This window comes from Hippocampus bargibanti, linkage group LG02, assembly GCF_051943395.1.
Source record: "Hippocampus bargibanti isolate YZ-2025 linkage group LG02, ASM5194339v1, whole genome shotgun sequence".
In the NCBI taxonomy this organism is placed as follows: domain Eukaryota; kingdom Metazoa; phylum Chordata; class Actinopteri; order Syngnathiformes; family Syngnathidae; genus Hippocampus; species Hippocampus bargibanti.
Genome location: NC_142735.1, coordinates 25,300,827 through 25,328,336, shown reverse-complemented (window position 1 = coordinate 25,328,336; position 27,510 = coordinate 25,300,827). Strand labels below are relative to the sequence as shown.

The 27,510-nt window shown below is 43.6% G+C and overlaps 1 protein-coding gene and 1 long non-coding RNA gene across 2 annotated transcripts in view; one reads left to right on the top strand and one right to left on the bottom strand.

Moving 5' to 3' along the window:
- Positions 1 to 27,510, bottom strand: part of col4a5 (collagen type IV alpha 5 chain) — a 34,290-nt gene that overhangs the window by 6,430 nt on the left and 350 nt on the right. Inside the window, exons 2-39 of the mRNA XM_088990474.1 lie at positions 9,306 to 9,362; positions 9,110 to 9,199; positions 8,971 to 9,015; positions 8,647 to 8,691; positions 8,497 to 8,559; positions 8,383 to 8,436; positions 8,262 to 8,288; positions 8,107 to 8,187; positions 7,958 to 8,020; positions 7,847 to 7,882; positions 7,711 to 7,752; positions 7,532 to 7,624; positions 6,870 to 6,923; positions 6,726 to 6,782; positions 6,583 to 6,627; positions 6,456 to 6,509; positions 5,629 to 5,670; positions 5,417 to 5,510; positions 4,888 to 5,175; positions 4,722 to 4,811; positions 4,552 to 4,622; positions 4,241 to 4,432; positions 3,989 to 4,157; positions 3,811 to 3,903; positions 3,631 to 3,735; positions 3,453 to 3,550; positions 3,225 to 3,375; positions 3,038 to 3,151; positions 2,784 to 2,951; positions 2,469 to 2,558; positions 2,235 to 2,381; positions 2,052 to 2,150; positions 1,873 to 1,962; positions 1,649 to 1,788; positions 1,449 to 1,575; positions 1,181 to 1,360; positions 1,051 to 1,101; positions 792 to 977 (exon numbers count right to left, since the gene is read on the bottom strand). Of these exons, the coding sequence (XP_088846600.1) occupies positions 792 to 977; positions 1,051 to 1,101; positions 1,181 to 1,360; positions 1,449 to 1,575; positions 1,649 to 1,788; positions 1,873 to 1,962; positions 2,052 to 2,150; positions 2,235 to 2,381; positions 2,469 to 2,558; positions 2,784 to 2,951; positions 3,038 to 3,151; positions 3,225 to 3,375; positions 3,453 to 3,550; positions 3,631 to 3,735; positions 3,811 to 3,903; positions 3,989 to 4,157; positions 4,241 to 4,432; positions 4,552 to 4,622; positions 4,722 to 4,811; positions 4,888 to 5,175; positions 5,417 to 5,510; positions 5,629 to 5,670; positions 6,456 to 6,509; positions 6,583 to 6,627; positions 6,726 to 6,782; positions 6,870 to 6,923; positions 7,532 to 7,624; positions 7,711 to 7,752; positions 7,847 to 7,882; positions 7,958 to 8,020; positions 8,107 to 8,187; positions 8,262 to 8,288; positions 8,383 to 8,436; positions 8,497 to 8,559; positions 8,647 to 8,691; positions 8,971 to 9,015; positions 9,110 to 9,199; positions 9,306 to 9,362 (3,691 nt within the window). The remainder of the gene's footprint in view (positions 1 to 791; positions 978 to 1,050; positions 1,102 to 1,180; positions 1,361 to 1,448; positions 1,576 to 1,648; positions 1,789 to 1,872; positions 1,963 to 2,051; positions 2,151 to 2,234; positions 2,382 to 2,468; positions 2,559 to 2,783; positions 2,952 to 3,037; positions 3,152 to 3,224; positions 3,376 to 3,452; positions 3,551 to 3,630; positions 3,736 to 3,810; positions 3,904 to 3,988; positions 4,158 to 4,240; positions 4,433 to 4,551; positions 4,623 to 4,721; positions 4,812 to 4,887; positions 5,176 to 5,416; positions 5,511 to 5,628; positions 5,671 to 6,455; positions 6,510 to 6,582; positions 6,628 to 6,725; positions 6,783 to 6,869; positions 6,924 to 7,531; positions 7,625 to 7,710; positions 7,753 to 7,846; positions 7,883 to 7,957; positions 8,021 to 8,106; positions 8,188 to 8,261; positions 8,289 to 8,382; positions 8,437 to 8,496; positions 8,560 to 8,646; positions 8,692 to 8,970; positions 9,016 to 9,109; positions 9,200 to 9,305; positions 9,363 to 27,510) is intronic.
- Positions 9,283 to 12,615, top strand: LOC148902150 (uncharacterized). The gene is made up of 3 exons (XR_016114246.1): positions 9,283 to 9,397; positions 9,479 to 9,524; positions 11,798 to 12,615. It is a non-coding gene; the product is annotated as an uncharacterized LOC148902150 (long non-coding RNA).

The window sequence follows — 27,510 nt, the reverse complement described above, 5'->3', positions numbered from 1 at the left end:
GAGGATAAGTGTTGCAACAAAAGAAAGTCACGACTGCAAAGCCAGATGAAACCTCAACCCTCGCATCGTCAACGGTGAATTTGTGCACTTGCCTCATTGCATTTAATCAAATCTGATAACGTCCAATTTAATTTGAACGGAGTTTGAGTGAGGTTGATGGTTGAGGTCTGACTGGCCATGATTCAACAACAATGAAGGAAGCAACAGAAACAACACGAGAAGAAGTGGCTCAGAGAAGACAAACAAAACATTCCCTTAAATTTTTGGGTCACAAAATGACATAACGGGGTCAGGAGATGTGTGGGGTGCAGCCGGATGCAAGTGATGACAACCCGTGGTCATTACAGGTGGTGGTTGAAATGTCACACATTTCACAATGGCAGAGGTGATCTTGACTGAACAAGATTTAACGATGTTGGTGAATTGTGAAAGTGGTTCAGTGTTTCATGCAAATCATCAAAAAAAAGAGCATTCCCATTTGTAGTGACATTGGTGGTTGGCTTAAGGTTGCTGCCTGGTAAAGTCGGAATCTGACAGCTGTCAATCACCCAACAGAATCACATATAAATCATTGAAGGACCAATTCATAGAACCAATACTGTGTCAATAACCACCATTACCTTTTCTGGGACAGTGGTTATGTGTGTTTCTAACAGTGGTTAGAAATGTTTACCAGAAGGTTTGCTAAGAATTTCATTTTTGTCTCCATCTCGTCAGATGGCCCTTAAACCCAATACAGAAACCAGACAGCAATTCCTTCGTTGTCCACGTGGTACATTTACATGACTGACCTGCTCTTCCTGGTGGGCCAGGGGGTCCATGCAATCCTTTGGGACCCTGAAGAGCCAGGCCTGCAGGTCCAGGAGGGCCGAGAGGGCCTGGAGAACCCGGAAGGCCAGGGAAACCACCCTCACCTTTAGGACCAGGGAAACCGGGACTACCGGGTGGGCCGGCAGGACCGGGGTCTCCCTTGGCACCTTTTAAAACAAAGGGAGGGGGTATTTACTTCACGCGCATCTGCATGGATGTCTGTGTCAAATGGCAACAAACCTGGCAGTCCTGAAAGTCCAGGGGCTCCTGGTTCACCATAGCCTGGGAGCCCTAAAAAAAGTAAAGATTACTTTATTTTAGGCATACAAGATGTTTATTTATGTCGAATGTCATTTTTCATAATTTCTACCTGGCTCTCCTTTGACGCCAGCAGGCCCTGGGATCCCATCCCGACCCGGTTGACCCTTATCTCCTGACAATCCTGGTGCTCCTGGTCGGCCGGGCTCTCCTGGTCGGCCAGGAGCTCCAGTCAGGCCTGGGCCACCGGGCCCACCGTCGAGACCCTTTGGACCTGGAATACCGGGGGATCCTAACAAAAGAGGTCAGAGAAATACATTCCAATTAAGTTTGGTACAATCTGCCTGCTTTACAGTTCAAACGTGTTTAAACCTCAGTACCTTGAAATCCTGGTGGACCTTGATCACCTTTGGCACCTGGTCCTCCAGGTAATCCGGGAAGGCCTGGTAAACCTGGAGTCCCTTTAGGCCCTGGGCTTCCAGGGAAACCAGACTGGCCTGGATCACCCTACAAGAGAATTTAAATGTACTTTGAGCCAGGATTTCTTTTTACACTTTGGGGCCTTCTTGGTCCAGTCTACCTTGATTCCAGTTGGTCCAGGTGGACCAACCCCAGCAGAACCCGGTTCCCCTTTCGCTCCTGAGAAACCAGGTCCTCCGGGCTGTCCTGGAGATCCAGGTCGGCCTGGCTGGCCTGGCAAACCTTTCTGTCCTGATGGTCCTGTGGAAAACATGGCCGCATTATGATCTCAAACATTTGGCAGTGTTTCAAGATGTTAGGGTTGAAAAAGCATTTCAGCTCAACCTGGAAATCCCATTTCTCCCATGCCGCCTTTTAGCCCAGGAGCTCCAGGACCACCTGGTCCTCCTGGAATGCCAGGGTCTCCCTTTGGTCCTATGCACAACAGAAACTGAATGTTAGACATTTGTTCATGCAAACGTTTGCTTGGTTGCTCCAGTTTTTTCTGAGTAGAGAAGCCATACCGGATGGTCCAGGAAGTCCGGGCCGTCCATCTGATCCCGGAAGCCCAGGGTCGCCAGAGATACCAGGGATACCCTTTTGGCCCGGAAAACCCGGTGCTCCTGTAGAATGATGAAAATAACAAATACATTTAAAGCTGTGGGGCTGTGATCAGGGTTCCTACTGTAAGTCTATAAAAGTATTGCCTGATGGTCCTGGTTCTCCTTTGTCACCCTTTGAAGACAAAGGTGGTGGGCTGTATCCAGGAGCTCCTGGTGGGCCAACACTACCCCTTTCTCCTTTGACTCCAGCAGAACCGGGTACACCATCTCTACCAGGGAATCCAGGTTCACCTGGAAAAAGAGGCGATAATAAATAAATAAATGAGGACTCTACCATGTGCAGACAGCACTTGAATACTTTTTGGTGTAGGTGAATACCTTTCAGACCAGGAGCGCCGGGTCCCCCGGGGCCACCGGGGCCTCCAGCCGGTCCAGGAGATCCAATGGGACCTATGTCTCCTTTGGCACCTAAACCCAAGAGGAAAAATCAGAATGGAAATACAAAGTAGCAAATCATACATTAAACCAGACAAACCACCCTGAGGTCTCCAACACAAACTATAAATTATGATATATTTGTTAACTTAACTTAAAATGTATATCCTGGTAGTCGCACTACATTTCAGCTACTGAAGTGAGAACTTCTACAAATGTGACCATCGATTTATACAAATTCAGATGGTCAGTCTTTACCTGTCAGTCCAGGAAGGCCATCCCGACCAGGACCTCCTGGAGGTCCCGGGGTTCCTACTGGTCCAGGGGAACCGGGGAAACCAGGACTTCCTCTATCTCCTGGCAAACCAGGAATATCTAAACCTGGGGGTCCAGGGTCTCCTTTTGCGCCATTGCCTCCAGGGAATCCTGCAATAGTGATATAATTGGATTATTTATCTTTTTCGGTGACTAGTCTTTCTCAAGATGCCAGAGAGTGGTCCTTTGTTCCTTACCAGGTGATCCTACTGGACCCGGGAGTCCAGGGGCCCCTGGTGCCCCGCGTGAGCCTGCCGTCGGAGGTCCTGGTGGACCACGAGCTCCGGGTATACCAGATGTTCCTGGTTCACCTGGAAAGACAAGGCAGCAGAGGAAGAATTAAATATGCATGTTTATAAGAATTAGATGCCAAAGTTGAAATACCCTTCGGTCCTGGTGCGCCGTCAAATCCAGATCGTCCTGGACTGCCAGGGCCTCCAGGGAAACCGGGATCCCCCTTGGGTCCAGTCAAACCTTTAGCTCCAGGTACACCTGGTAAACCCGGTGGACCTGGGAGGCCGAAGCCAGGTTCACCCTGTTACAGAGGAAAATACATCTAAGTAAGTTCCGCTGATGCATTCATAATTTTTAATGGCAAAAAAAACAGTCTACCTTTGCCCCAGGAAACCCAGGTTGCCCTGGAAGGCCATCTACTCCTGGTCTACCCAATCCTCCCGGAGCTCCAGGTTGGCCCGGTACACCAGGAAATCCTTGAAAGCAAGGTGACTGTTAGATTGGATTTTTACCAAGGAGACCATAAAAATCATCACAGGTTGAATTGTATCTCGACCTTTAGGTCCAGGGGGTCCAGGGAGTCCAATACCGGGCAGTCCAGGATCACCCTTGGCTCCTGGTAATCCAGGGAAACCAGGCTGACCAGGCTGACCTGGGTTTCCTGAGGAGCAGGAATAGTGTATCATTAAGAATTCATTGGTTATCATACATGTGTGGCTGCCACGAAGATCCATACCTGGTCCACCAGGAAGACCTGGCTCACCATCCAGACCTCTGGGTCCTGGCTGGCCTTTTTCTGCCACTGTCAAGCCTGGCTCACCTTTGGCACCTGTAAATGACAGATCGAATCAAGTGCACAATTTAGGAAGGATTACAACTTAAATATGAGTAAATAAATCAAACACTTTTCTTACCGGGTAGACCAGGAGATCCAGGCCTTCCAGAGACACCCTGGATTCCCTTTTCTCCGGAGGGTCCAGGGGGTCCAAAGCCGGGGGGTCCTGCAGGGCCCCGGTCTCCTGCGATACCCGGCGGACCTGGATCGCCAGGGCTACCTCGCTCTCCCCTCACCTGCAAAGATCCCTATCAGAAGCACCAAAATGAATGAGCATGGTGGACGAATGCAATTGTTCAAATCTCGCAATGACTGCCCCATCGCAACCTACAGGAGCTCCCTTGGGTCCCGGAAGACCAGGCTGCCCATCGCGACCGGGCCGACCATCTAGACCTGGAAGACCAGGTGCGCCAGGGAATCCAGTGTCGCCCTTCTCACCCCTTGCGCCACCGCCAGAGATAGCTTCACCTGGATCTCCCTTCTCTCCTGGGAATCCTGGAGGACCTTGTGAACCGGGTTGGCCCTGTGGAACAGAAAACAATGGTAAGTCATATTTAAATTTAAAAGATTAATTTTCCAGGGATTAAAGCTTTTATTTAGAAACATAAAAAAGAATCCACAAGAATGCAAAAAATAACTCACAGGTGGCCCACTTTGGCCAGATGTTCCAGGGAATCCTCTTTCTCCCTTAATACCCTGGGAACCAGGGTTACCTGAAGGGTTTCCACATTGATTAAGATTTATTTTATAATTTCAGGTCTCCATAGACTGCATTTTTGCATATTGACTCATTGTGTTTGCAATAGTGTTACCTGGGAATCCCGGTTGTCCTGCAGGACCTGGAGGTCCGGGGATGCCACTTCCGCCACCAAAGCAGTTGACACAGGTGTCACCCTTTTCACCTGAAATGACGACACGATCACTGAGTGCTCACTTCTCCGAACGCGAGAGAAAAGCAGCATGTTTCATCTTACTCACCTTTCTGGCCCGCCTCTCCTGGGTAACCTCTTTCCCCGGGTAGGCCGGCACGGCCAGGATCACCAGGTACACAGTTTTGCCCACCAGTGGAAAAGCCTGGAGGTCCAGGGGGCCCTTGTGGCCCTTGCAACCCAGGCCCTCCAGGGCGGCCCGGAGGACCTGGAAGAGAGATACCCGGACTGCCTGTGTCTCCCTTCTGACCTCTCTCTCCTGGGAAGCCTGGCTGTCCAGGTGAACCACCTCCACCACCACCTGGAATTCCCGGTGCACCAGGAGGACCTGATAAACCTGATGAAGGTCAAAAGGGGGGTTTATTATTAGTGAGCAAACTAAGCGGCAATCTTGCTCTAATTCCACAATAGTTTGCTTTAATTAGCTGTCTGGTCAGTTTTTAGTTAGCGTGCTGTGAAAACTCATCCCTTCTATTTTAGTTCACAAAAACTACAAGTGAAAAATTATTCCATTTTATTTTACTCCATTTTGGGGTTTCTTTCTTGAGCTCTAGAAAGAACTCAGTTCTTCAGCTGACCTGTTGGTCCTCTGTCTCCTTTGTTGCCAGGTGATCCAGGGAACCCGGGCTCGCCTTTCGGACCCACCTGTGCTCCTGTCTGTCCGCTAATAACCTGATGGAACAAAAACAATTGAGCAAAATCCAATGGAGGTGACCTGATACTGTAGTACAATGAAATGATCAAGGTGTTTTACTCATTGCATGATAACAAGGTTGTTTCGAATACACACCAATCCTGGAGCACCTGGGAATCCACGTTCACCTTTCATACCCTTGAAAGGAAAAATAGGGTACATTTTATAGAAATACCCAATACATGATATAACAAGACCATTTCAAACTCAAACTCTGGATCTTTGGAGGCCATTCTCCTGGATGGCGTTTCCTTTCTTCCACACACATGCTTCAAATGATCAGTATTGTTTTCAGGCACTTGTAGAGTTTGCCGATGAGCTGATCATGGACTCTCTGGAGGAGGTGGGCAACAGACAGACGCTAACTAAACTAAAAGGTATGATGGACAGCCCCTCCCACCCCCTCCTGACCACCCTGACAGCACTGGGTACTGCAGCGCCTTCAGCCAGACATTGTTACAGCCACATTGCAAGAAGGAGAGATACCGCCACTCGTTTGTCCTCACTGCTGTCAGGCTTCTTAATCAACATGCGGAAAAAAAGCATGGACTCATGCATTGTAAATACCACAGCCACCTTATGTCGAGTCAATATAGTTACATATATCAAATATGCTTTTTATACTTTGCACAATGTACAGTTCTTTTTATGAAACTTTTTGTGCAGTTGTACATTTTAGTCTCCTGACATTTTCTTTGTGCATAGAATACTTTGTTTTATCCTTAGAACCCCCCCCCCCAGCCCTTTCAATTTTGCTGCCGTAGATTGCAGATTTCCCAATTATGGTACTATTAAAGGCTTTCTGATTCTGATCATTTGAATCAGGGGTGGTGGAAAAGGGAAACATCAAAAATATTCCGGATATCGGCCCACGAGGACCAGAGTTTGAGACCAATAACTAGAATTGAAAAAAATGTGATTACTCTCTCCCCATCCCTGCCAGCGGGACCTGGCAAGCCTGGCTCTCCTTTAAGACCCTTGGAGAAGAAGAAATTAGAGGCATTCATAAAATCTCGTCAGCCTGTGTTGAGAAAATGTGACGGAACTCACAAGGAAGCCTGGTGGACCCGGGTCACCATCTTTGCCTGGTTTGCCCTGAAAAAAAAGTAGATTCCAATTTTTAGTGACGTTTCGAATAATAGCAGTGTGAGTCTATCAATACACTTCAGATCGGTTTTGGTTTTGAAACTCACACGTTTGCCTGCTTCTCCCGGTTCTCCCTTTTCTCCTTTCTGGCCACCTGGGGTACCCTGGAGCCGGTAACAAAACACAAGTGAACCGAAGTTTCCCCTCCAAAAAAACAAACAAACAAACAAACGTGATTGATGGACACTTACAGGGGGACCGGGATAGCCGGGATCACCCGGGGAGCCCGGAAATCCTGGGTCGCCCTTTCAAAGGAGAAATACAAGAGACTGAGTTCAGTGGATCGACTCAGCATGTATGAACATTTGCAAGTGTGTATTAAAGAGTTTGCAGGCACATTGCAAACACTAAGTACACACCCTTGACTTTAGCCTTTCACTGTCATAGTAGACAATCAGTGCGAGGGCCTTCAGTAGGTGAGTACAACATCGCCAATGCCCAATAAATCACAATAGTTTTGATCATGATGCCTGCACGCCGTCCAGTTATTTATTAATTCATTTATGTGTTTATTTATTCATTTATTTAAATGTAATTATTTTCATCCATCTTACTTGCTATCAACTATCAGATATTTAAATGCAATTAATGTGGTTTGGCCCCGTATTTGATATTTGAATATAAAATATTTAATCCCCTTAGTTGATGTGCACTGTGAAACTAGCATAAGACATTTTGGTATATCCCCCTCCCCCAAAAAATATTACGGTCTCTCAGAATTGCAGATCTTTACCAATATGTCTGTTGGAGGGGTCACTTAATATGTTTTCATCAGATTTTAGGAAGGTGTCCTTCAAGCATAGTAAGAGATATGGTCACGAGGCTCCTCTGGTGGCTTCTCAGGCATCTTTACCTTGTCTCCTCTTTGAATCTCTGTTTCAGTTGGCCTTTTCTGTTCCCCGACTTGCCCGGGTGGCCCAGCAGGGCCTGGTAAACCGGGTTCACCCTATATTCATCATCAAATTTGAACAAAATGAGATGAAGCAACCAAAAAAAGTGGTAGAGCTGCACAGCTTTGCAATGGGACATTACCTTCTCTCCTTTGGGTCCCTGGAAGTTCAGTCCCATGTTTCCCTGTTTCAGCAAGAAAAGAAGCATCACCATGAGTATGGTGCCAATAGTATCCTTAAGTGTGAATATCATGGAAATAAAACTAAAACAACCTCACCTTAGGTCCAGGAGGACCAGGGGGTCCTGGTCGACCCTGTCACACAACAATGGAATTAGCTTTGTGTTAAGCACTGATCATGTATTGTGTGACTAATGATCATTCTAATACCTCAAAGCCTCTCTGTCCTGGAGGGCCGACTGGACCTTGGTACCCAGCAGGCCCCGGAGGACCCTAGAATATTTCCAAGCATGAAAAAAGGAATGTGAAGATTTACTCAGTTCTAATAATACAATTTTAAAAAAGGCATAAAGACTCACGGGAACCCCGGGCAGTCCAGGAAATCCTACTGCTCCTTTCTCCCCAAAGCGATTAGTAGAGATCACATCACCAGGATCTCCCTGTGATATGGTTCAATATTTTAAAAAAAACCACAACTTTTTTATTTGTGATAAAACCTGTTCCAACCACACACCTTCTGACCAGGAAGACCGGGTGGACCCTATGGAATAAGATGATTTCAAATTTGAATTCATGTATTTCTGGATCAACATGCAGGAGAGTCAGACAATGATGACATTCTTTCCTAGACTAACCGGTAGTCCTTGTTGTCCAGGTATTCCGGATGTTCCCGGGAAGCCGATTTCACCCTAGTCAACAGACCACCAATTTATAAAAATATCATGATTCCATTGTTTTCTTCCACATACTTTTGTCCCATTGCATCCTGGCGTTCCTCTTGGGCCTGGAGCTCCATCTTGCCCTGGAAGACCCTACGAAACAAAACATAATTAAGAATGTTTAAATTACATGAGCCTCTGAAAAAAATTCTATCTGTGTTTTGATTCAGGAAAACTCACCGGAAGTCCTGGTGTTCCTGGGAATCCTGGCAATCCAGAAGGTCCCTTAAAAAAGGCATAAGAAACGTCACCCAATGACGTAAGATGAACGTATGACTGGAGCAATATGGAAATAGCGACATCTGCTGGTAAGAAATGGAAACTACAACCCCTTGATCAATAATTTGTTAAAAGTCAAAAGGTCACAAAGTCAGCTTTATTGTCAAATATGATAATACGTATGACATACAGCACAGATTAAATTACTCTGACTATATACAACACAGTTCATATTTTCGTGTAATATTGTACTCCATATTGGCAATAACAAAAATAAAAACTCACTCTTATTCCTTTTGGGCCAGCCAAGCCCATAGGTCCATCACTACCCTGAAAGACACAGTGGTATAAAATGCACACACCATTTTAACTGGAATGAATATGAAAACGATAAATTTGTTTACAATAATGAATGGCCACTGACCTTCTCCCCACGAGATCCGATTGGCCCTTCAGGTCCGGGGAATCCCGGCACTCCTGGTTGTCCGGTAAGGCCTGGGAAACCTCTATCACCCTGTGTACCAACATGCAGATTGATCATGCATGAAATGACTCAAACACGTTTTGATCAATAAAATGGAGTTGTCTGTGTGAACAGATTAAGAATATGTGAACTCTACCTTCGCTCCTTTGACTCCACTGCAGTCACATTTGGATCCTGCACATCCATGGCAAGCCTGTTGGACAGAACCGGTGGACTATTATTTGCTAGGTAAAAAACAAAACAAAACTGAAAATTGTATCAGAATGAAATTTAGTTCAGGCAATATTGTATTGTGATTTATTTATACAGAGAAATAAGAGGGAGTTTGGAGTAAACTGAAATTAAACAACTACCGGTAAGTACATGTTTTTTTTTCTGTCAAGAGGTGTGGTAAGCAACACAGGTATACTACTGGTATATCAAAATTTACAATTTATTGTAAAGTTACGAACAATGGAAATGCAAATATGAAAAGACATATTGGTGGTGGCAGCCATTTAGCACTAGCTAACATTGAAGAATTCAGTTCGCATAACTTGTAACAACTTGATAGCTTCTCTCGAACTACCCACAAGCTAAACAGCTCTTTTTTTTTTAAACTGATAAAACTTTACTGGAAAACCGTGACAATAATATTTGGTGATACGTCTGTGTAAGCTATCAGTCGTACAGGAGTGGTCCATCGATGAAAAGGTTTCTTCAGCCGTCATCTGTACTTCTTTGAAGGTGTCGGACGTTTCGCTTCTTATCCAAGATGCTTCGTCAGCAAACTAAAGTGTTACTGGTAGTTTCGGCCCTAAATATATCTTTACTGTCCAGACGTGGCGGTATATATATATATATACAGTAAAGTCTCGTTATATCGATATTCAAGGGAGTCCGAAAAAATATCGATATAACCGGGACTATCGATATATCCGACCCTGTTTGCATGTAATTTTCTCCGTGCGTGCATAGAAATAGTATCGATATAACCGGGACTATCGATATATCCGATATCGATATAACGAGACTTTACTGTATATATATATATATATAAGGCCGAAACTACCAGTAAGACTTTAATTTGCTGACGAAGCATCTTGGATAAGAAGCGAAACGTCTGACGCCTTCAAAGAAGTACAGATGACGGCTGAAGAAACCTTTTCATCAATATTTGGTGATATTATAACTGGTATATGACCATATTGCGCTAGCTCTTGCTAGCATATGCCTCATGGCCAGAATACCCCACAGGAACATCTAAACCCCCCTGTAATTAGTTCTTCTTTTCTGTTTTAACGTACAGTAAAGTCTCGTTATATCGATATTCTCGGGAGTCGGAAAAAATATCGATATAACCGGGACTATCGATATATCCGATCCTGCGCGCATGTAATTTTCTCCTTACGTTCATGGAAATAGTATCGTAATAAGCGGTACTATCGATATAACCGATATCGATATAACGAGACTTTACTGTATATGTTTCTTAAATATTGAATCCATGTCCCTCCCACCATTTTTTTTTTTTTCAAATAAAGCAGTCGTGACGTCATGTTTTAGTTTTAGTGGCTGGTTTCCATGAGATCGAACTGTATCTTCAAAACATGTTAAGCATGTTATAATTCTTTATGGCTCTGCCATTGTTTGGTCAAAATACTACAAGCACTTTTTATCGTCTTCGAGCAGTACTAAGTGGTCAAAAACGGCAATGTAGGTAAAACTCTACCCATTTAAGCCACAGGAGGACGCCCTTGCGTCACTTAATTGCTCAGATGTTCATGTGTTGGTTTCAAGATATCTGCGCCTACTGTTGTGATTTAGATTATGCAGACATCCAGGTCATGATTGAGATTTCACATACTTTTCCCTCACAACTGTACCAAAGAGCAGCATTTCTTCCCACAGAAAATTTCGGGAGTTGTCCAGATTTGCTTGATAATGAGATGACAGGTGCAAGGTCATCAAGAAAACAGACCTCTAATGTAATAGTAATGTAATAGTGGTCTGTAAATAAAACAGACTCCCACAATTCCTGTCTGCTAGTGCGCCCAATGAGTGTGCGGAGATTGTTTGGTGATGTGGCATGCTTTCCCATGCTTTCCCATGCTTGTTGACGTAGTCCTGTCCTCGTTGGGCGTCACACAACAGAAAGTCAAATAATGATGTTAAAAAAAATGATGAAATAAATAGGGCGAAGTTTCAGCTCAATGAATTCAACGCATTGGCAGTAAACACAAAACATGTCGTCTGGGTGTTGCACACGTCTGAATGCATTTGCACATGGGTACTCAAGTGTGTGTGTGTGTGTGTGTGTGTGTGTGTGTGTGTGTGTGTGTGTGTGTGTGTGTGTGTGTGTGTGTGTGTGTGTGTGTGTGTGTGTGTGTGTGTGTGTGTTTGTGCGCGTCCGTGCCCACGGGCTTGTGTTTTTACAAGGTCTGGATCTCCAGATTAGTCTCTGGTCTGCTTCAACTCAATGCAGTCTGCTCTCCCAACGGCGGGACTACCACGCACATGTTTTTGTGCGTCATTCCCGATTGTGAAACCTTGTGGAGCACCTTTTAATTCTTTTGTAATATTCTGGAAGGTTTCACTTGATCTCTGGCCTTGTTCTTATGTCTGGTCTTTTCTTGTACATGTTTACAGGTCCTTTCTCCTGGGCGGCACACCTGTGTGATGGAGCTTTGCCAGCCCTCTGTCAACACATCATCGAATGTCTACACGAGACCAATACAAAAGGTGTGCCGCTTAGCCAAATGATGAAATAAATAGTGTGAACCCGGAACAAAGCATAACATGTTTGGCATTAGCTTGATTGGATTATCGCACCATTGCGTTATGAAGCTATCAAATTCTTCTGCAAATGTACATCAGACACTAAATGTGACACAATCAGCAATCTATTGACATCTAAGATGTCTATTTGTTGTTTCATCAATCTTAATTTAACATTTTTGTATTTGCTTTACAGATATGTGGGATAATTGGCTAAAGGGAAGTTGAATATTGCGTGATGTTTCATGATTTTTAAAGGAGCTTTTAGTTGATTCGCAATTATAGCAATGTCCACTGCCCTGAACTGAGCCAACTACTCAAAATGTAAAAGTCAACGCCTCTGTAATCCACTTGCAAAGGTCACTGAGCTGCAAATGTTCACCACCCACCTCCCCTCCCTTTGGCTCACACTCTATCCCTCCTGTTCTTTGCGTTCCTCTGTTGGTGCCAGCCCAAGCCATCAGGCCCCAGGGGAGTCATAGCTCCTGCCAGCCTCAACTGACAAGCCGAGACCGGCCTGTTATTTGGCACTGCTTACTGTCTATAAAGAACCACTCATCAACTAAGAGTTATTATCAACATGATGTGATGCGAAACATCACCAAAGATGAGTGCTCTCGACTAAGCGTCTATAGACCTCAAATGGGTTCACCTCGATGTTTTTTTAAATATTTTAAACATGCTTGACATGTTCCATCAAAGGCTGACTGAAACTCAAATTCCCCAATGTGCCGGGGAAGTGGCGCCATTTCACGCAACAAAGCAAGAGTAGAGACAGGTTTGGATGAGGTGGCGGGAAGGTGAGTTGTGGAAGGCAAGTGTGCACCCTCGGGATTCGACTGGCGGGACTGGAATTCCCCCAGTCATCAGAGACTGATAATTAGACAGCTACACACCGACGTACACATTGCCTCCATGTGACAAACTCAATCCAACCCTTTCATTTTCCATTTGGGGAAAAAAAAAACAGAAAAAAACTAATGACACAAATTATCTACCTAGCAACATATGACACACTCAATTTTAGCGTAATAGTTTTTAGCACTTTTTAGCACATGAACTTATTATAAAAATCTGTCTTAAAAATTTCACACCATCTTCAAAAAAAGATGTACCTTTCCAAGATGCAATCAATATGTATATATTGAATTGTATTTTGTACAGCCACCCCCATTTCAAGCTCAGATAACTTAGGAATTAACTCATTTCTTTCTGATGAAAGAAGAGAGTCTAAGGTTTCTTACGCTGAATTGAATGTTGATGTAGTCCTAAAACTACTGTGGGTAATATTATGTGGGTCCTGGAATTTGAGTGACAATGACAAAAACCCTGGCACTGGATTGGACATATTTTTGCACGTCGTCTGGCAGTGAATGAGTTAAATAAAAGATTGTATTTCTGATAATATATATATATATATATATTGATTAATATATTATATAATTAATAGAATATAATATAATAATAATATAATATATAGTATATTGATTGTACTTGAAGGTTCCGACTTAATCGCATTGAATTTGCGTACTGTATTTGAAAAATGATATATCAGGCTGTTTGTGTAGTTAGATAAAATAAATTGTATTATAAATTGTAATATAATAAATTGTATTATTATATTACAGAAAAATAAATTTTTATTTTTAAATTCATCATTTTTTTTGGTAACACACTAAAGTCAGTCCAGAAAGCAATTATGAATTGTTTTATTGTCGAGTTAATTTCATTTGCTTTCTGTTCAAGGCATTAAGGCAAATAGTTGAGGAATTTTTTGTGCTACAACCTATAAACATGTCACTCAAAGTATCTGAAAACCCCAAAACAAACAATACAATACATATACAATACATATTGATTTATATAGCGCAAACATTGTATCATTGTCTTGTCTCGAAAAGTCCACTAGCTCAATGCTATAATAAAATGTCAAACGCCATTGATGTGCGAGTGGGAATTGCCATAGATGTTACAGTGATAATAAAACATCAAACAATAGCTACTTTGATGCATGCGGTTAAGCACCAAGCATTGCAAACATCGTTCCACAATACTTGCCATATATTCTCTCTGCTCTGTGGGATGTCCACATTCTTACTTGCCTTTGTAAAGTCAAGAAAAAAAGGGATGAAAGAGTGAAGGCACAAACTTTGAACCATGACATACTGTCGCTATGGGAACACTGAAGAGAAGTGCAATTGTGTCACGGGCGTGCGTGCGTGCACGCGTGTGTATGTTCGTCCACATGTGCGTGGATGTGTAGTAAGCCTCAACGTGTCCATTTATCCCAAGACTAGCACGCCTCTGGTCTCCGAGCGCTAGCTTGCCTTGCCTTCTCTTTTATCCTGGCTGGACTTTAACGACTTCAAGGGGATGACGCCCTGACGTAGGCGACCAAAGTAAATAGTTTTGCCCCAAATCGGGCCCAAAAATCTGAGTGTGTTTTGACTAGGAGAGGAAGACCCCTACTGACAAAGCTCTTAACTACCCCCCATTCGCCCACAACCCCTTGCACGTGTATGATCTTGTCATCGTGTTCCACCAGGAATTTCAAAGGAAGTGGTTCTTTTCGCCTCAACCGTGTATTCAGACAAGCAGAGGCCACACAAACGCAATACTTTTTCATATGTACCATTAAAACGAACCCCCCTTTTCTACGAGTGTATTCAAATAATATACTGTAATAATAGGAAGCAAGTCCGACTGCCGACACCCCCAAATAAACATTAAAAAAACTGCAATTGTTCGACAAGTGTCTTCAAACTGCTTGGTGCAACTCCCAGTTGAAGTTTGCTGTCAAATGAAACATGAAACAAAGAAAATGATGCTTTATGCCTTTATTAATTGCTGAGTTTATTCAGCAATTGAAAATATGACATGGACGCCATTCCCTAATTTGTTCGGGTTATGGTTTTTCTTGCGTGGGTACCGATAAAGTGCTGGTCAGCCCGCTGGCAATGTTTTTTCCCTTCCACGAGGAGGCAGCATTTCCTTTTTTTCCATGTTAGCGCTTTGTTACAGCTTCAGCTGTTGTTAAGGGCTATATAAACCAATATGCATGTATATGTACGTATTGGATTGTATTTTGGACAGCCGCCCCTATTTCAAGCTCATATAACTCCAGACCCATATAATTTAGGAATTGATAGTCTAAGGTTTCTTATGCTGCATTGAATGTTTATGTAGTCCTAAAACTCAATATTCTGTGGGTTCTGGAATTTGAGTGAAAATGACAAAAACCCCGGCACTGGATTGGACACATTTTTGCACATCGTCTGGCAGTGAATAAGTTAACACACACAGATAGCTAACATTACTCTATTTAGCATCGACAGCCACCACTTTAATTTAAGTGGCACAATGACCGAAGAGGAGGTTTATGGATGTGGACAAGGAGGACATGAAGGTAGCTGGTGTGAGAGAAGAGGATGCACAAAACCGGGTTAGATGGAGGACACTGATTCGCTGTGGCGACCCCTGAAGGGAAAAGCCGAAAGGAAAAGAAGAAGAAGAATGAACACAAAAAAACTGTAGCCAAATGTGTACAAACAACATAGCTTTACTCGTATTCTTTATCCTCTGCGTACAACCATCAATATTAGTGCTGTACTGAGAAGCCGAGAGGAATTCACATATCAATGAACAGTATAGCTGCCTCTAGGTGGCCACGGCGAGCACACCAGTACGAGGAGCCCAATTGGAACTCTGTTGTTCCATCCATCCATTTTCCGTACCGCTTATTCCTCATTAGGGTCGCGGGGGATGCTGGAGCCTATCCCAGCTGTCTTCGGGCACGAGGCGGAGGACACCCTGAATTGGTTGCCAGCCAATCGCAGGGCAAAACAAAACACATGAGCTGCTGGACTTTATAAACACAATCATTGAAAATGAATAGATGATGTATTATTTTATTTCAGCGTGGCGTGAAGACTCTCTAGTCCAAAGACCAGCCATGATGCTTGGACTGGAGACAGTGCCACTGAAGAAAAGACAGGAAGCAGAGCTGGAGGTAGCAGAGCTGAAGATGTTGAGGTTTTCTTTGGGAGTGACCAGGTTGGATAGGATCAGGAATGAGTACATTAGAGGGACAACTCATATTAGAGGCTTTGGAGAGAAAGTCAGAGAGGCCAGACTGAGATGGTTTGGACATGTCCAGAGGAGAGAGAGTGACTATATCGGGAAAAGGATGCTGAGCCTTGAACTGCCAGGGAGGAGACCGAGAGGAAGACAGAAGAGGAGGTTTATGGATGTCGTTAAAGAGGACATGAAGGTAGCTGGTGTGAGAGAAGAGGATGCACAAAACCGGGTTAGATGGAGGACACTGATTCGCTGTGGCGACCCCGAAAGGGAAAAGCCCAAAGGAAAAGAAAAAGAAGTGAAGACACTATTCCACCTATGCTCGCAGAGCTAGCTAAACCTAGCCTCTTCCCTGACAGAAAAAAATGCAATTAATCCAAATGTGAGTCTTGTAACATGATTTCCATGGTATTAAAAACAGTGTTTTATTATCCGAGGCTCAGGTTCCATCTTGTGGGAACTTTAGAATTTAAAAAAAATGAATGTCATTTCTTTGTGTTTCTGACAACATTATTAGTCATCGCTGTCGCCATTATTCCGTCTGGCGTCTTCTCGTGAAATCTTGTTCCAAAGGCTAAAAGGGCGTGGTGAACGGCCGGTTGTTGTTTGGAGGGGCTGCGTTGTAATTCCGTGATATCAGTCCCGTCGAGGGCCCAGCCTTGTCTCGCACAGGTTGGAACTTGACGTCGGCGTGCTCTCGCAACACATGACGCGGCGTGAAATCAGAGTAGGGGATTGAGGTTGGGTTCATGTCGCTGCGGGGTTAACATGTAACAAAAAACAGCTAAAAAGATGGAAATTAATGAGCCGACACATCCAAAATTGCCTTTAGAGGTGTTAAAACATCCTTAGGGGCATTAAGTAAACCGCGTTCTGCTTAGTTCAGACTGTGCGAAAGCTGTTTGGATGAGATGAGGCCTAATCTTAACATTTATCCAAGAGCAGCCCTGGAGGACACAACAAAATAAGTGTTCTTTTTGGGGAGAATGTGGGACAAATACTTCTGGGGTGGTGCCAGATGTTCTCACAGCGAATGCAAAGATGAAGGGAGATTAGGCCGGAACGATTTTAAAACATTGTCGATTTGAGATTTTTTTTCCTCAACTGCCATATAATGTGTGATTGCTGTTTTGAATGTCATCTTGTATTTGTTTTTTATGTTAGAGGTTGTAACATGTATTTTAAAAACACCCCAAAAAAGTCATAAACATTGATAATCTGTTTCCCATGAAAACTGTGAGGGAGATGGGTGAAAAAGAACCCGGAAAAATACAAAGTACAAGAGAACGTTAAAGGGGGAAAAAAACAGACGTTCTATAGTTTTTAGCTGTAATACCACTAATCACCATTAGACGGTGGGCGTGTTATGCTTACGCAGGATCTTACACTGACTGCCTTGCGCTACTATGAGTGAAACTAATTGTAAGAATATATTAAATTTTTGAGCGAAAAGAAAGAGTAAAAAAAAGAGAGTAGTTGAAGCTAGACGAAGAGCAGAAGTGAACATTTGTGGGCAGCAGTATGGCTTCATGCCAAAAAAGGGTACGACAGATGCAGTGTTTGCTTTAAGAATGCTGATAGAGAAGTACAGAGAAGGTCAGAAGGAATTGCATTGTGTCTTTGTAGATCTGGAGAAAGCGTATGACAGGGTGCCCAGAGAAGAGCTGTGGTATTGCATGAGGAAGTCTGGAGTGACGGAAAAGTATATTAGAGCGGTACAAGACATGTATCATGACTGTAAGACAGTTGTGAGGTGTGCTGTCGGTATGACGGAGGAATTCGAGGTGGGGGTGAGACTCCACCAGGGGTCAGCTCTGAGCCCCTTCTTGTTTGCTATGGTGATGGACAGGCTGACAGACGATGTTAGATAAGAATCTCCTTGGACCATGATGTTTGCAGATGACATTGTGATCTGTAGCGAGAACAGGGAACAGGTGGCAGAGAAACTAGAGATGTGGAGATATGCCCTGGAAGGGAGAGGAATGAAGATCAGTCGCAGCAAGACGGAATATATGTGTGTGAATGAGAGGGATTCAAGTGCAAGAGTGATGCTACAGGGAGAAGAGATAAAGAAGGTGGAGGATTTTTAGTACTTGGGGTCAACTGTGCAGAGCAATGGAGAGTGTGTCGATGAGAAGGTTTCTTCAGCCGTCATCTGTACAAAAGTGAAGGTTTCGGACGTTTCGCCTCCTATCCAAGAGGCTTCGTCAGCGAACTAAAGTCTGACTGGTCGTATCGGCCCTATTTATATATCCCTAATGTCCAGACCTGGTGGCGCCGGACACAGCTATGATAGGTCCCTACTCTCAGGTTGGGGGGGCATATCAGGAGAGCACTCACTAACTGTGGGTACCCTCAGTGGTCATTCAACAAATGTCAGAAAGAAAGAATAGGGAATGAAACCAATAATTCTCAAGATACAAAAAGGAGAGGAGTAGCAGTACCGTACATTGCAGGAGTTTCTGAAAAATTACAAAGAGTCCTTTGGCAACATAAAATTCCCACTTATTTCAAACCGATAAACACGTTAAGGCAAAAATTAGTGATCCAAAAGATAGGCTACCAAATGAAAAACAAAGTAATGCAGTTTATTCCATACATTGTAAGAATGAAAATTGTAAAGAGCAGTACATTGGGGAGACTCAACAAATTCTCAAAAAAAGACTTTATCAACATCGCAGGGATAATATAAGTGGACCTCAATCGGCAGTACATTTGCACCTAAAAGCTAGCAACCACTCATTTGACGACAATGAGGTTAAAATCTTAGCGAAAGAATATAGATGGTTTGAAAGGGGGGTAAAAGAAGCGATTCTTATAAAACAACAAAATCCTTCATTAAACCGGTCTGGTGGGGTGAGGTTCAATTTGGATCGCTCATACAATAGCCTGCTTAGGCAAAACAGGTTAGGCAACTTTCGTAATGCTGATGAGGGTCGTTATGCTGATGAGGTGATACCGGTGGGAGTGGGGGTAATAGGCCAGTCGTTAGTCAGGAATGTAGGAACAATCAGTGGGGCCACAGGGAGGGGTCCTCTGCCCCCCCCCCCCAACCTGAGAGTAGGGACCTATCATAGCTGTGTCCGGCGCCACCAGGTCTGGACATTAGGGATATATAAATAGGGCCGATACGACCAGTCAGACTTTAGTTCGCTGACGAAGCCTCTTGGATAGGTGGCGAAACGTCCGAAACCTTCACTTTTGTACAGATGACGGCTGAAGAAACCTTCTCATCGATGGACCACTCCTGTACGACTGAGAGCTTACACAGACGTAATGGAGAGTGTGGAAAAGAGGTGAAGAAGCGTGTCCAGGCAGGCTGGAGCGGCTGGAGAAAAATGTCAGGTGTGATGTGTGATAGAAGGGTTTCAGCTAGGATGAAAGGAAAAGTGTATAAAACAGTGGTGAGACGAGCCATGATGTTTGGACTGGAGACAGTGCCACTGAAGAAAAGAAGCAGAGCTGGAGGTAGCAGAGCTGAAGATGTTGAGGTTTTCTTTGGGAGTGACCAGGTTGGATAGGATCAGGAATGAGTACATTAGAGGGACAACTCATATTAGAGGCTATGGAGAAAAAGTCAGAGAGGCCAGACTGAGCTGGTTTGGACATGTCCAGAGGAGAGAGAACGACTATATCGGGAGAAGGATGCTGAGCCTTGAACTGCCAGGCATGAGACCGAGTGGAAGACAGAAGAGGAGGTTTATGGATGTGGTCAAAGAGGACATGAAGGTAGCTGGTGTGAGAGAAGAGGATGCACAAAACCGGGATAGATGGAGGACATTGATTCGCTGTGGCGACCCCTGAGGGGAAAAGCCGAAAGGAAAAGAAGAAGATTAAATTTTTGAGCGAGTTGATTTTGGTGGGAAAAATGTCGGACGTAAATTTTGGGGAGCTTTGCGGATGCTTGATGTTCAGGAATCTACCTGGAGAATCCTTCAAAGAGGAGCCAAATGTAGACTTAGGATCAAATCTATCTCCATCTATCCCGGTTTTGTGCATCCTCTTCTCTCACACCAGCTACCTTCACGTCCTCTTTGACCACATCCATAAACCTCCTCTTCTTTCTTCCTCTCGGCCTCATGCCTGGCAGTTCAAGGCTCAGCATCCTTCTCCCGATATAGTCACTCTCTCTCCTCTGACAAAATGTTCTTGTTGGCGTCTTGTTCAGCATATTTTCGCTGTCCTTGAAATTGTAATTTTTATGCAAGTCCTTTGAGAAATGTATTCTCAAAAGTGAAGTATATTCAGAGCATGTGCCGTATTTTCCGGTGTGTAGGCGCACCCCCAATGAATGGTGTATTTTCAGACTTTTTGCATGTATATAAGGCGCACTGGACTATACGGCGCACATTCAATGAATGAAAAACATTTTACCAACTATAATATATACATTTATAAAAGTCTTCCAAATATAAAGTTGGGGTTACATTTTATATATCCCAGCATGGACTGTGTTCGACTTCTCCTACAGGGGGGAATGGAGTACTTGCGACACCTGTTGTGGCTCAATATTACTTCACATATAAGGCGCACCTGCATATCAGGCGCAGGTCATCTTTTGAAGAAAATGAAGGATTTTGGGTGTGCCTTGTGCAACGGAAAATATGGAATTCTGAACATAAGCACCTGTTTTGCCCATATTAAAAATAGAATGTTTGTCATACATCTGGTACAGAAGTGCAGGATCCAATGTGCCCCCCGCACCCCCAAAACACTGATGAAAACTTGTGGTCGCCTCAAGCATTGAAGCTGCCCATCCCCGAAATAAATACTTTGACTTTTGATCTTTAAAGCGTTCACTCAGACGACTTCATACAATTCTACCAAAAATGTAATCATGCAAATAAATCATTGCAACTTTTCACATTTCATGAAACTAGTTCATCCCTATTAGAATGTCAAACTTCTCAAGCTCAAGGGTAAAATGTTTTTTTTTTTTTTTCATTAAAGCCTTTTACTTTCTTTATCACCTCATTTGGATGATTTATGGCTCATTTAGAAGATGTATTAGCTGTTGTCTCTCCTGGCAAATGTTTTGAGGCATTGAGCCAGACATGCTCTCGCCTGCTTGTCAGTTTTTGTGTCGAGATCTTATGAAGGGGCAGGTCACGGCCGGTTCCTGGCTTGCCTTTTGAATCTGAAAATCCTTAGCAACGCCGACTCCGAATGAGCCCAAATGAGGCTGGTTGGCGCATGTGGCGCGCTTAAACAACCTGCTGTCATTTTGGCAAGAGCAAACGGGCTAATAATGCGATTGACTCATGATGGTTCTTGGACCCCTGCATACTCGCGGTTTGGCACGGAAGGATTTACCTATTTGCGGTTTGGCCCTTTGCAGTCATTTCAGAAACTTTAATGACACCAGTCTGGTTTTGCGCACTCAGGTCTGTGACTGAAATTGATTCAGTAAGTTATGTTAAATTCAGACATGTACTAATAGCACACCATTGTCACTTGTTCTGTTAGCATGTCAGTGGTGTTTTGCATTGTTTTTTTTAGCATAAAGCTAAGTAGAGTTTCCTAAAGAAGAGCTTTGTGGTTACTTTAATTTGTGGAAATCGCTTTGGTTTCTGTTAGGGCTGTCGCCTAGGAGTTCCATTAAACAACATGAAGTCTCTTTTTGGATGAATCATTCACGGTACAGACACTCCCCAACTTACGAAATGTTCCGAATGGTTGTTTGTAATGTGAATTTGTCTGTAAGTTGCTTCAGTGCTATATTTTATATGGAATGTATGTTTAAGGCTTATATAAGTAACCTGTATTGATTTGTACTTATACAATATAAAAATATATAAATATATGATCTATAAAGATATGTACATGTGCAACTGGAGAGAATACTACATACATTACTATAAAAATGGTTGTATGTACCGTTGTTCGTAACTCGGATGTTCATAATTCAGGGAGTGTCTGAATGCCCAACTGCAACTTATTGTGAAGCGACTTCTTTGCCGTCATGTCACACTTGAAACTCAAGTTTGTGTGTGAAAGTCAAAGGAAAAAAAATCAGGAGTTTGTGACTTGTATCTTGAAAAACTAATTTAGCCATTTAAAGGAAGCGTGTCTTGTCAAAGATATTATTTGAACATTGTGTTGTCTCGTTGCTGCTTTCGTGGTCCACTGTCATTCCGTCGCCCATCCTTGACTCTCTCCCTCACTGCTGCAACAGATGTTTGATTTCCCGTCGTTGCGGGTGGTGGGGTTGCTGTTTGTGCAGCAGAGGCTTGGAATGCACCGCATTCAGCGCCGACACGCTCGCACAAAGCAGCCAGTTTGACTTTTTTCCAATTCCCCCCACGGAGATACACTTTATTGACAATAAAGGTGTAAAAACACAGGCAAGAACGTGGAAGGAAGGCAAAAGACCGAGAGTCATCCGCACCGCACGACACAAGCTGGATGCCTTACCCCTTATCCCCAGCTTAGTCACATTCCAGCCGCCACACTGACCTGGGATTAACTGAGTCCACACAATCGGAACATGATTTGTGCCAACTTTGAGAACAGATCTGGAGACACACCTTAAAGAGGCCTTAAAGAGTCCGACTGCCATCCCCGGAGCAGTTAAACTAAATACCAGTGCCATTTCTTACAATGTAACCCGAGGCACCAAATAAAATAAAAACGGCAAGGGTCCCAAAATCGAACTCTGTGGAACACCGTAAGACCAGTTAGGCAAAATATAACTCAGATCAACCAAGGCCAACACAAAAAGTCCTGGCTTCTCTAAACTAAAGCGCTACCGCAAATGCCCACCTGGCGCTGCAGACGCCCCACCACCATATCCAACTCTGCGGTCATGTCGAACAGAACAAGACAGCGTCATTAGCCAAGACAGGGTCAAACGATTGCACTATGGAAATCCTCTATGATTTTATGTTCATCCCAAAAATATTTTACTCCAATCTTTGCAATGTATTTTTTGGGATATAAGGAAACGTGGAAATGGATCTAAAATCTGACAGCACACTTTGCTCTAGAACACGTTTCTTGATGTTGGATTATTCCACTAGAATGCAGTCCATAAGGACTTAAACCGATTGACTGATCCTCTGGAGGACCCCCTTCCAGAAATCAGAATCAGAATGATCTTTATTGCCAAGTATGGAGAACACACAAGGAATTTGTTTCCGGTAGAACACGCTGCACTAGTATCGTTTATTGAGCCCGCGAAAGCAAAGCCAGCATGTCAAGTTCCATGATGCTTGCTAAAGTCAGAAGCAAAATTTCAAATTGTCCCATGTAAACCATAATAACAGTCATTATTCTTGACTTCAGATTTGAAAACTAGTTATTCATTAATTTATTGTGCACTCTATATGTAATATGTGGAGGGGATCAAATATTCTAAAGGCTTCCCCAAATTCATATCAGCCCCTGAGAGGAAACCGTAACTACAATGTGACCCGCGTCAAAAATGAGTTTGACACCCTTGCTCAAGGTTAAGTAGGGGGCTTCGTATAAAACACCTTGGGGGAGGTCTGCACTTTGAAGAATATTCCAGCATAATGGGAGAAACAGGTGCCCTAATTGGAAGAGACATGAGCGAACATGGACGCGAAAACAGCCGGGACCAGCCGGCTTTCTTTTTGGCACACACACCCCCCCCCCCCCCCCTGCGACCAGTCAAAACAGCTTCTCTTCCTGTGTCAAGCAGCTCTGATGGCTTCATTCATGCGTCTGCAGATAGGCGAGGACCGTGAACATTCAGGGAGGCCAGGGCCAAGACCCATGAGACCTTATCTTCCCTCGCCATCTCACTGTCTGAGGGGGATGCAGAAGCCCACGTGTGATCCACTGATAGAGGCCCAGAGAACGACTTATCGTGATGTATATCCCAAAGTTTTGAGATTCGGAGCTTCCCAAATCTGGATTTTAGCAAGAAAAAATGACACGCAACCCGGCAACACAGTTGGTAAAGGAACTTAATGAGCGGGATTGTGTTGAGGCATGTTGTTGAGGTGTTGGTGCTATACGTGAGGCTGTAAATAAGACATCTATACATCCAGGTCACCCACTGATCTGAGACAAGATTATTGCCCCTTCCCTTTCCTCACCTCAAATAGAAAGAATGTAAAACAATAAAATGGCTATCTTGTCGTAAAACATACAAGGAAATTGTCACGTTTCGAAGTGCAACCAACAGGTGGCACTGTAGAGCCATGCCTGCAGCTGCACAGGGTTGTCGTTTTAATCAGTGGCCGGTAAAATGACTCCATTGGACAACCATTGAGTCTCGGGACATTGTTTGTTTCACCCTGTCAGGTTTGTTTCATCTTGTCATGTTTTACTCATGGTTTTGTTTGCTACTTTGGACATTTTTGTTCTTATGACTTTGTTGGTTGAGATTTTGTTCCTGCTGACTTTATTTAATACACATTGTCAAATACACCATGCTCCTCCCTCCTGCCTGCCTTTTTGCCTTGCAAACCGTGACAGAAGTATGCAATCTTCTGCCTCTCAAACTTCACGAGCTTCAGTGAAGGGTTGCTTATTTGCTCACAATAACATGACTTCCGTTTGGGCTTTGATTCTATTTTCCTTTCTGAGTCCTAAGCTCTGTATCTGTTTTTTTGTGAACGCGTTTGTCCCAAGGCGCAGCCTTTGGCCCGAACGGAACGGAAGGGACGCTTGCAGGAAAGAGGAAATCGAACAGTGAATCTTGTGACTCTTTTGTGGAGGTGGATTTGTGCTGTCGCCCGATAGATCACAATCGCAAAACACAACATGAATCGGACCTAGTTTGACCTCTGACCTCCCAGGGACAATTAAAGTCTGCATTTGGCTCCTCTTTGAAGGATTCTCCAGGTAGATTCCTGAACATCAAGCATCCGCAAAGCTCCCTAAAATTTACGTCGGACATTAATCAACAACCTCTTGTTCCAGATGTCTGATTTTCTCATTAGGCTGGCCTCAAAACATGTAAGCACACAAAAGCACTTTGTGAAATGGCAGAAATCCTCCCTCTGAATCACCACCGAGGGCTAAACATGAGGCCGCCTCGTTCCTTCGAAGGTTGGAGCCAATGCCTGGAAACGCATTCACCACTCATAACCTATGACAACAAAAACAAGAGCGACACATCTCACGGTTTAGCTTGCAAAACTACTTCAACTCCAATAAGGGTTGAAATGATATCCGACGCTCATAAACCTGGCTTGGCTTTTCATCGGAACTTTTTTTTAAAGTCAGACGTGGTGAAGAGGAGCTAATTAGTTGTCTAAACATTTACCGTTAGCTCCCGTTGACTTTTGGCTACTTGTGACTTCTTGTGGCATCGTTGGTTCTTTTTGCACCGCGGTGGCAGTTATTGATGGTATCGCCTTATTTTGAATGGCAACAAGCTTTTTTATGTGTTTATGTGTGTTTTTTTCCTTTTTACTCATTCACTGCCCGATGTGCAAAAATGTGTCCACTCCAGTGCCAGGGTTTTTGTCATTGTCACTCAAATTCCAGGAGCCACAGAATATTGAGTTTTAGAACAACATAAACATTCAATTCAGCGTAAGAAACCTTAGACTCTCTTCTTTCATCAGAAAAAAGGAGTTAATTCCTAAATTATATGGGCCTGGACTTATATGAGCTTGAAATGAGGGGGGCTGTCCAAAATTCAATGCAATACATACATATTGGTTTATATGGCGCTTTAACCACAGTTGAATATGTAACAAAGCGTGACACCAAAACATGGAGAAAAGGGAAATGCTGTCCCCTTGTGGAAGGGAAAAAACATAGCTAGAGGCCATGGACACCACTTTATCGGCAACCAAACAAGACAAAACAAAACCCGAATAAATTCGGGAATGGCGCTCTATGTCATATTTTCAATTCCCGAATAAATTTGTGAATGGCAGTGAGTTAATATGAATTTTTAGAATTTCCCTTTCTAGTCTGTAGGGAAAGTCGTCCATCAGTTATATCTCAGTTGGACTGACTCTAATGCTTAGCCCTGACTTTTGACTGCTAATGTACAATTACATACAACAATTGTTTTAACATATATGTAAACATACACACACACATACAAAAGGGGGAGGTTGAAAAAAAAAGTTGATTTTAGGTGAAACGTTAAAATAACAACCTCTACCTGTCCTGTTTTGGCAACCAAGCTCTGTTTGTGCATGTGTGTGTGCAGAGGAAGACAAGCTTGCAATTAATTGCGTGTTTGTAGTTTGCACAGCATGTCAGGTTCAAAGCAAATGTCCAGGTATGCGTTACTGCTGAACTGCCTCACCTGGCTGAGATGAGATTCATATCTGCGTTAGCCTTGATGCTCTGCGAGTGTGTGAATACACACATACACACACACACAGATGGATGTGAAGCTCCGTTTAAGCCTGATCTTGCACTTGCATGTCTCTACATTTAAAGGTTCCTGACTATTTCCGTCAACAGGCACACAACTCTGACTTTGGAACGTTATTGGACACCCCCCTAAAATGCTGATGGGAAACTGTTATACGCACCAGGATCCACCAGGTGGCCTCATTGAGCTCATAGGAAGTTATAGAACATGAGACTCGCGTTTAATGGGGCGAATATTAATTTTACACTTGTCCTTTAAACGTCAGATTTTGTGGCTGTGTTCATTAATTCATCTCTTTACAATGTTAAAAATCGTCAGGCAGCTTAGTTTATAACTTGAATTTGAGTGTTTTTGAACACCGGTGTTATTAACATACAGTAAAACATTAAATCTCCTCTCTTTATTCCCTCATTCCCTCCTTTCTCACATTTTTGGAAACATCTGCTCATTTTCCTTCGACAATAATCCCTCTTGTCTGTTCATGTTTATTGCAGCTGGCAAACCGTCAATTTGGGCCTTTAAAATCGTGAGCTATGTTGACAGTCCATAGGCGAAACAGAGTTGCAGATGGTTACCACCTTTCTTCTCTTCTGCCTTTTGTTGAAAAAAAAAGTATGTAAGCCCTTCACGAACATGCATGTTTGAAGTGTCAGGGGGCGTGGCCCGTTCCGTCTCGGTATGCAGTGCTTATGAATTATTCATGAGTATTAATATTTAGCTAAATTGGATATTACATGAGGCTCGTGCACGACAGGGGGAATGTTAGAAAGCTGCTCCGTGGAGGGGGGTTGTTCTTGGGCTTTAGCAAACAAGTGAAGTGTCCACAAAACGTGTAAGAGATGTCATCAATGCGGGAAAAAAATGATTTTGAGGAAAAGGGGTAAAAATATCGATTTTCATCTCCTGGAAAATGCAGCCAATTAATTGCATTAAAAAGCACTGCTAGATTTACACCAAGACAAGATATACTTGCTGTTTTATTCCGGGTCATCTGGAGAAAATGCATTTAGAAGCGTCACAAAACTGGACTTGAGCGCCAAGCAAAAGTATAGTTCGTCACACATGTTACAGAGCAGCCGTTCTATTTATAAACTTGTACGCAGGAGAGCCGCTGCTGTCCGGGCCAAAGCGGTACCGTTCCCCCGCTCCTCCGCGGCCCCCTGCGGATTTGCGGCGATTTGTCGACCCCGGGGCG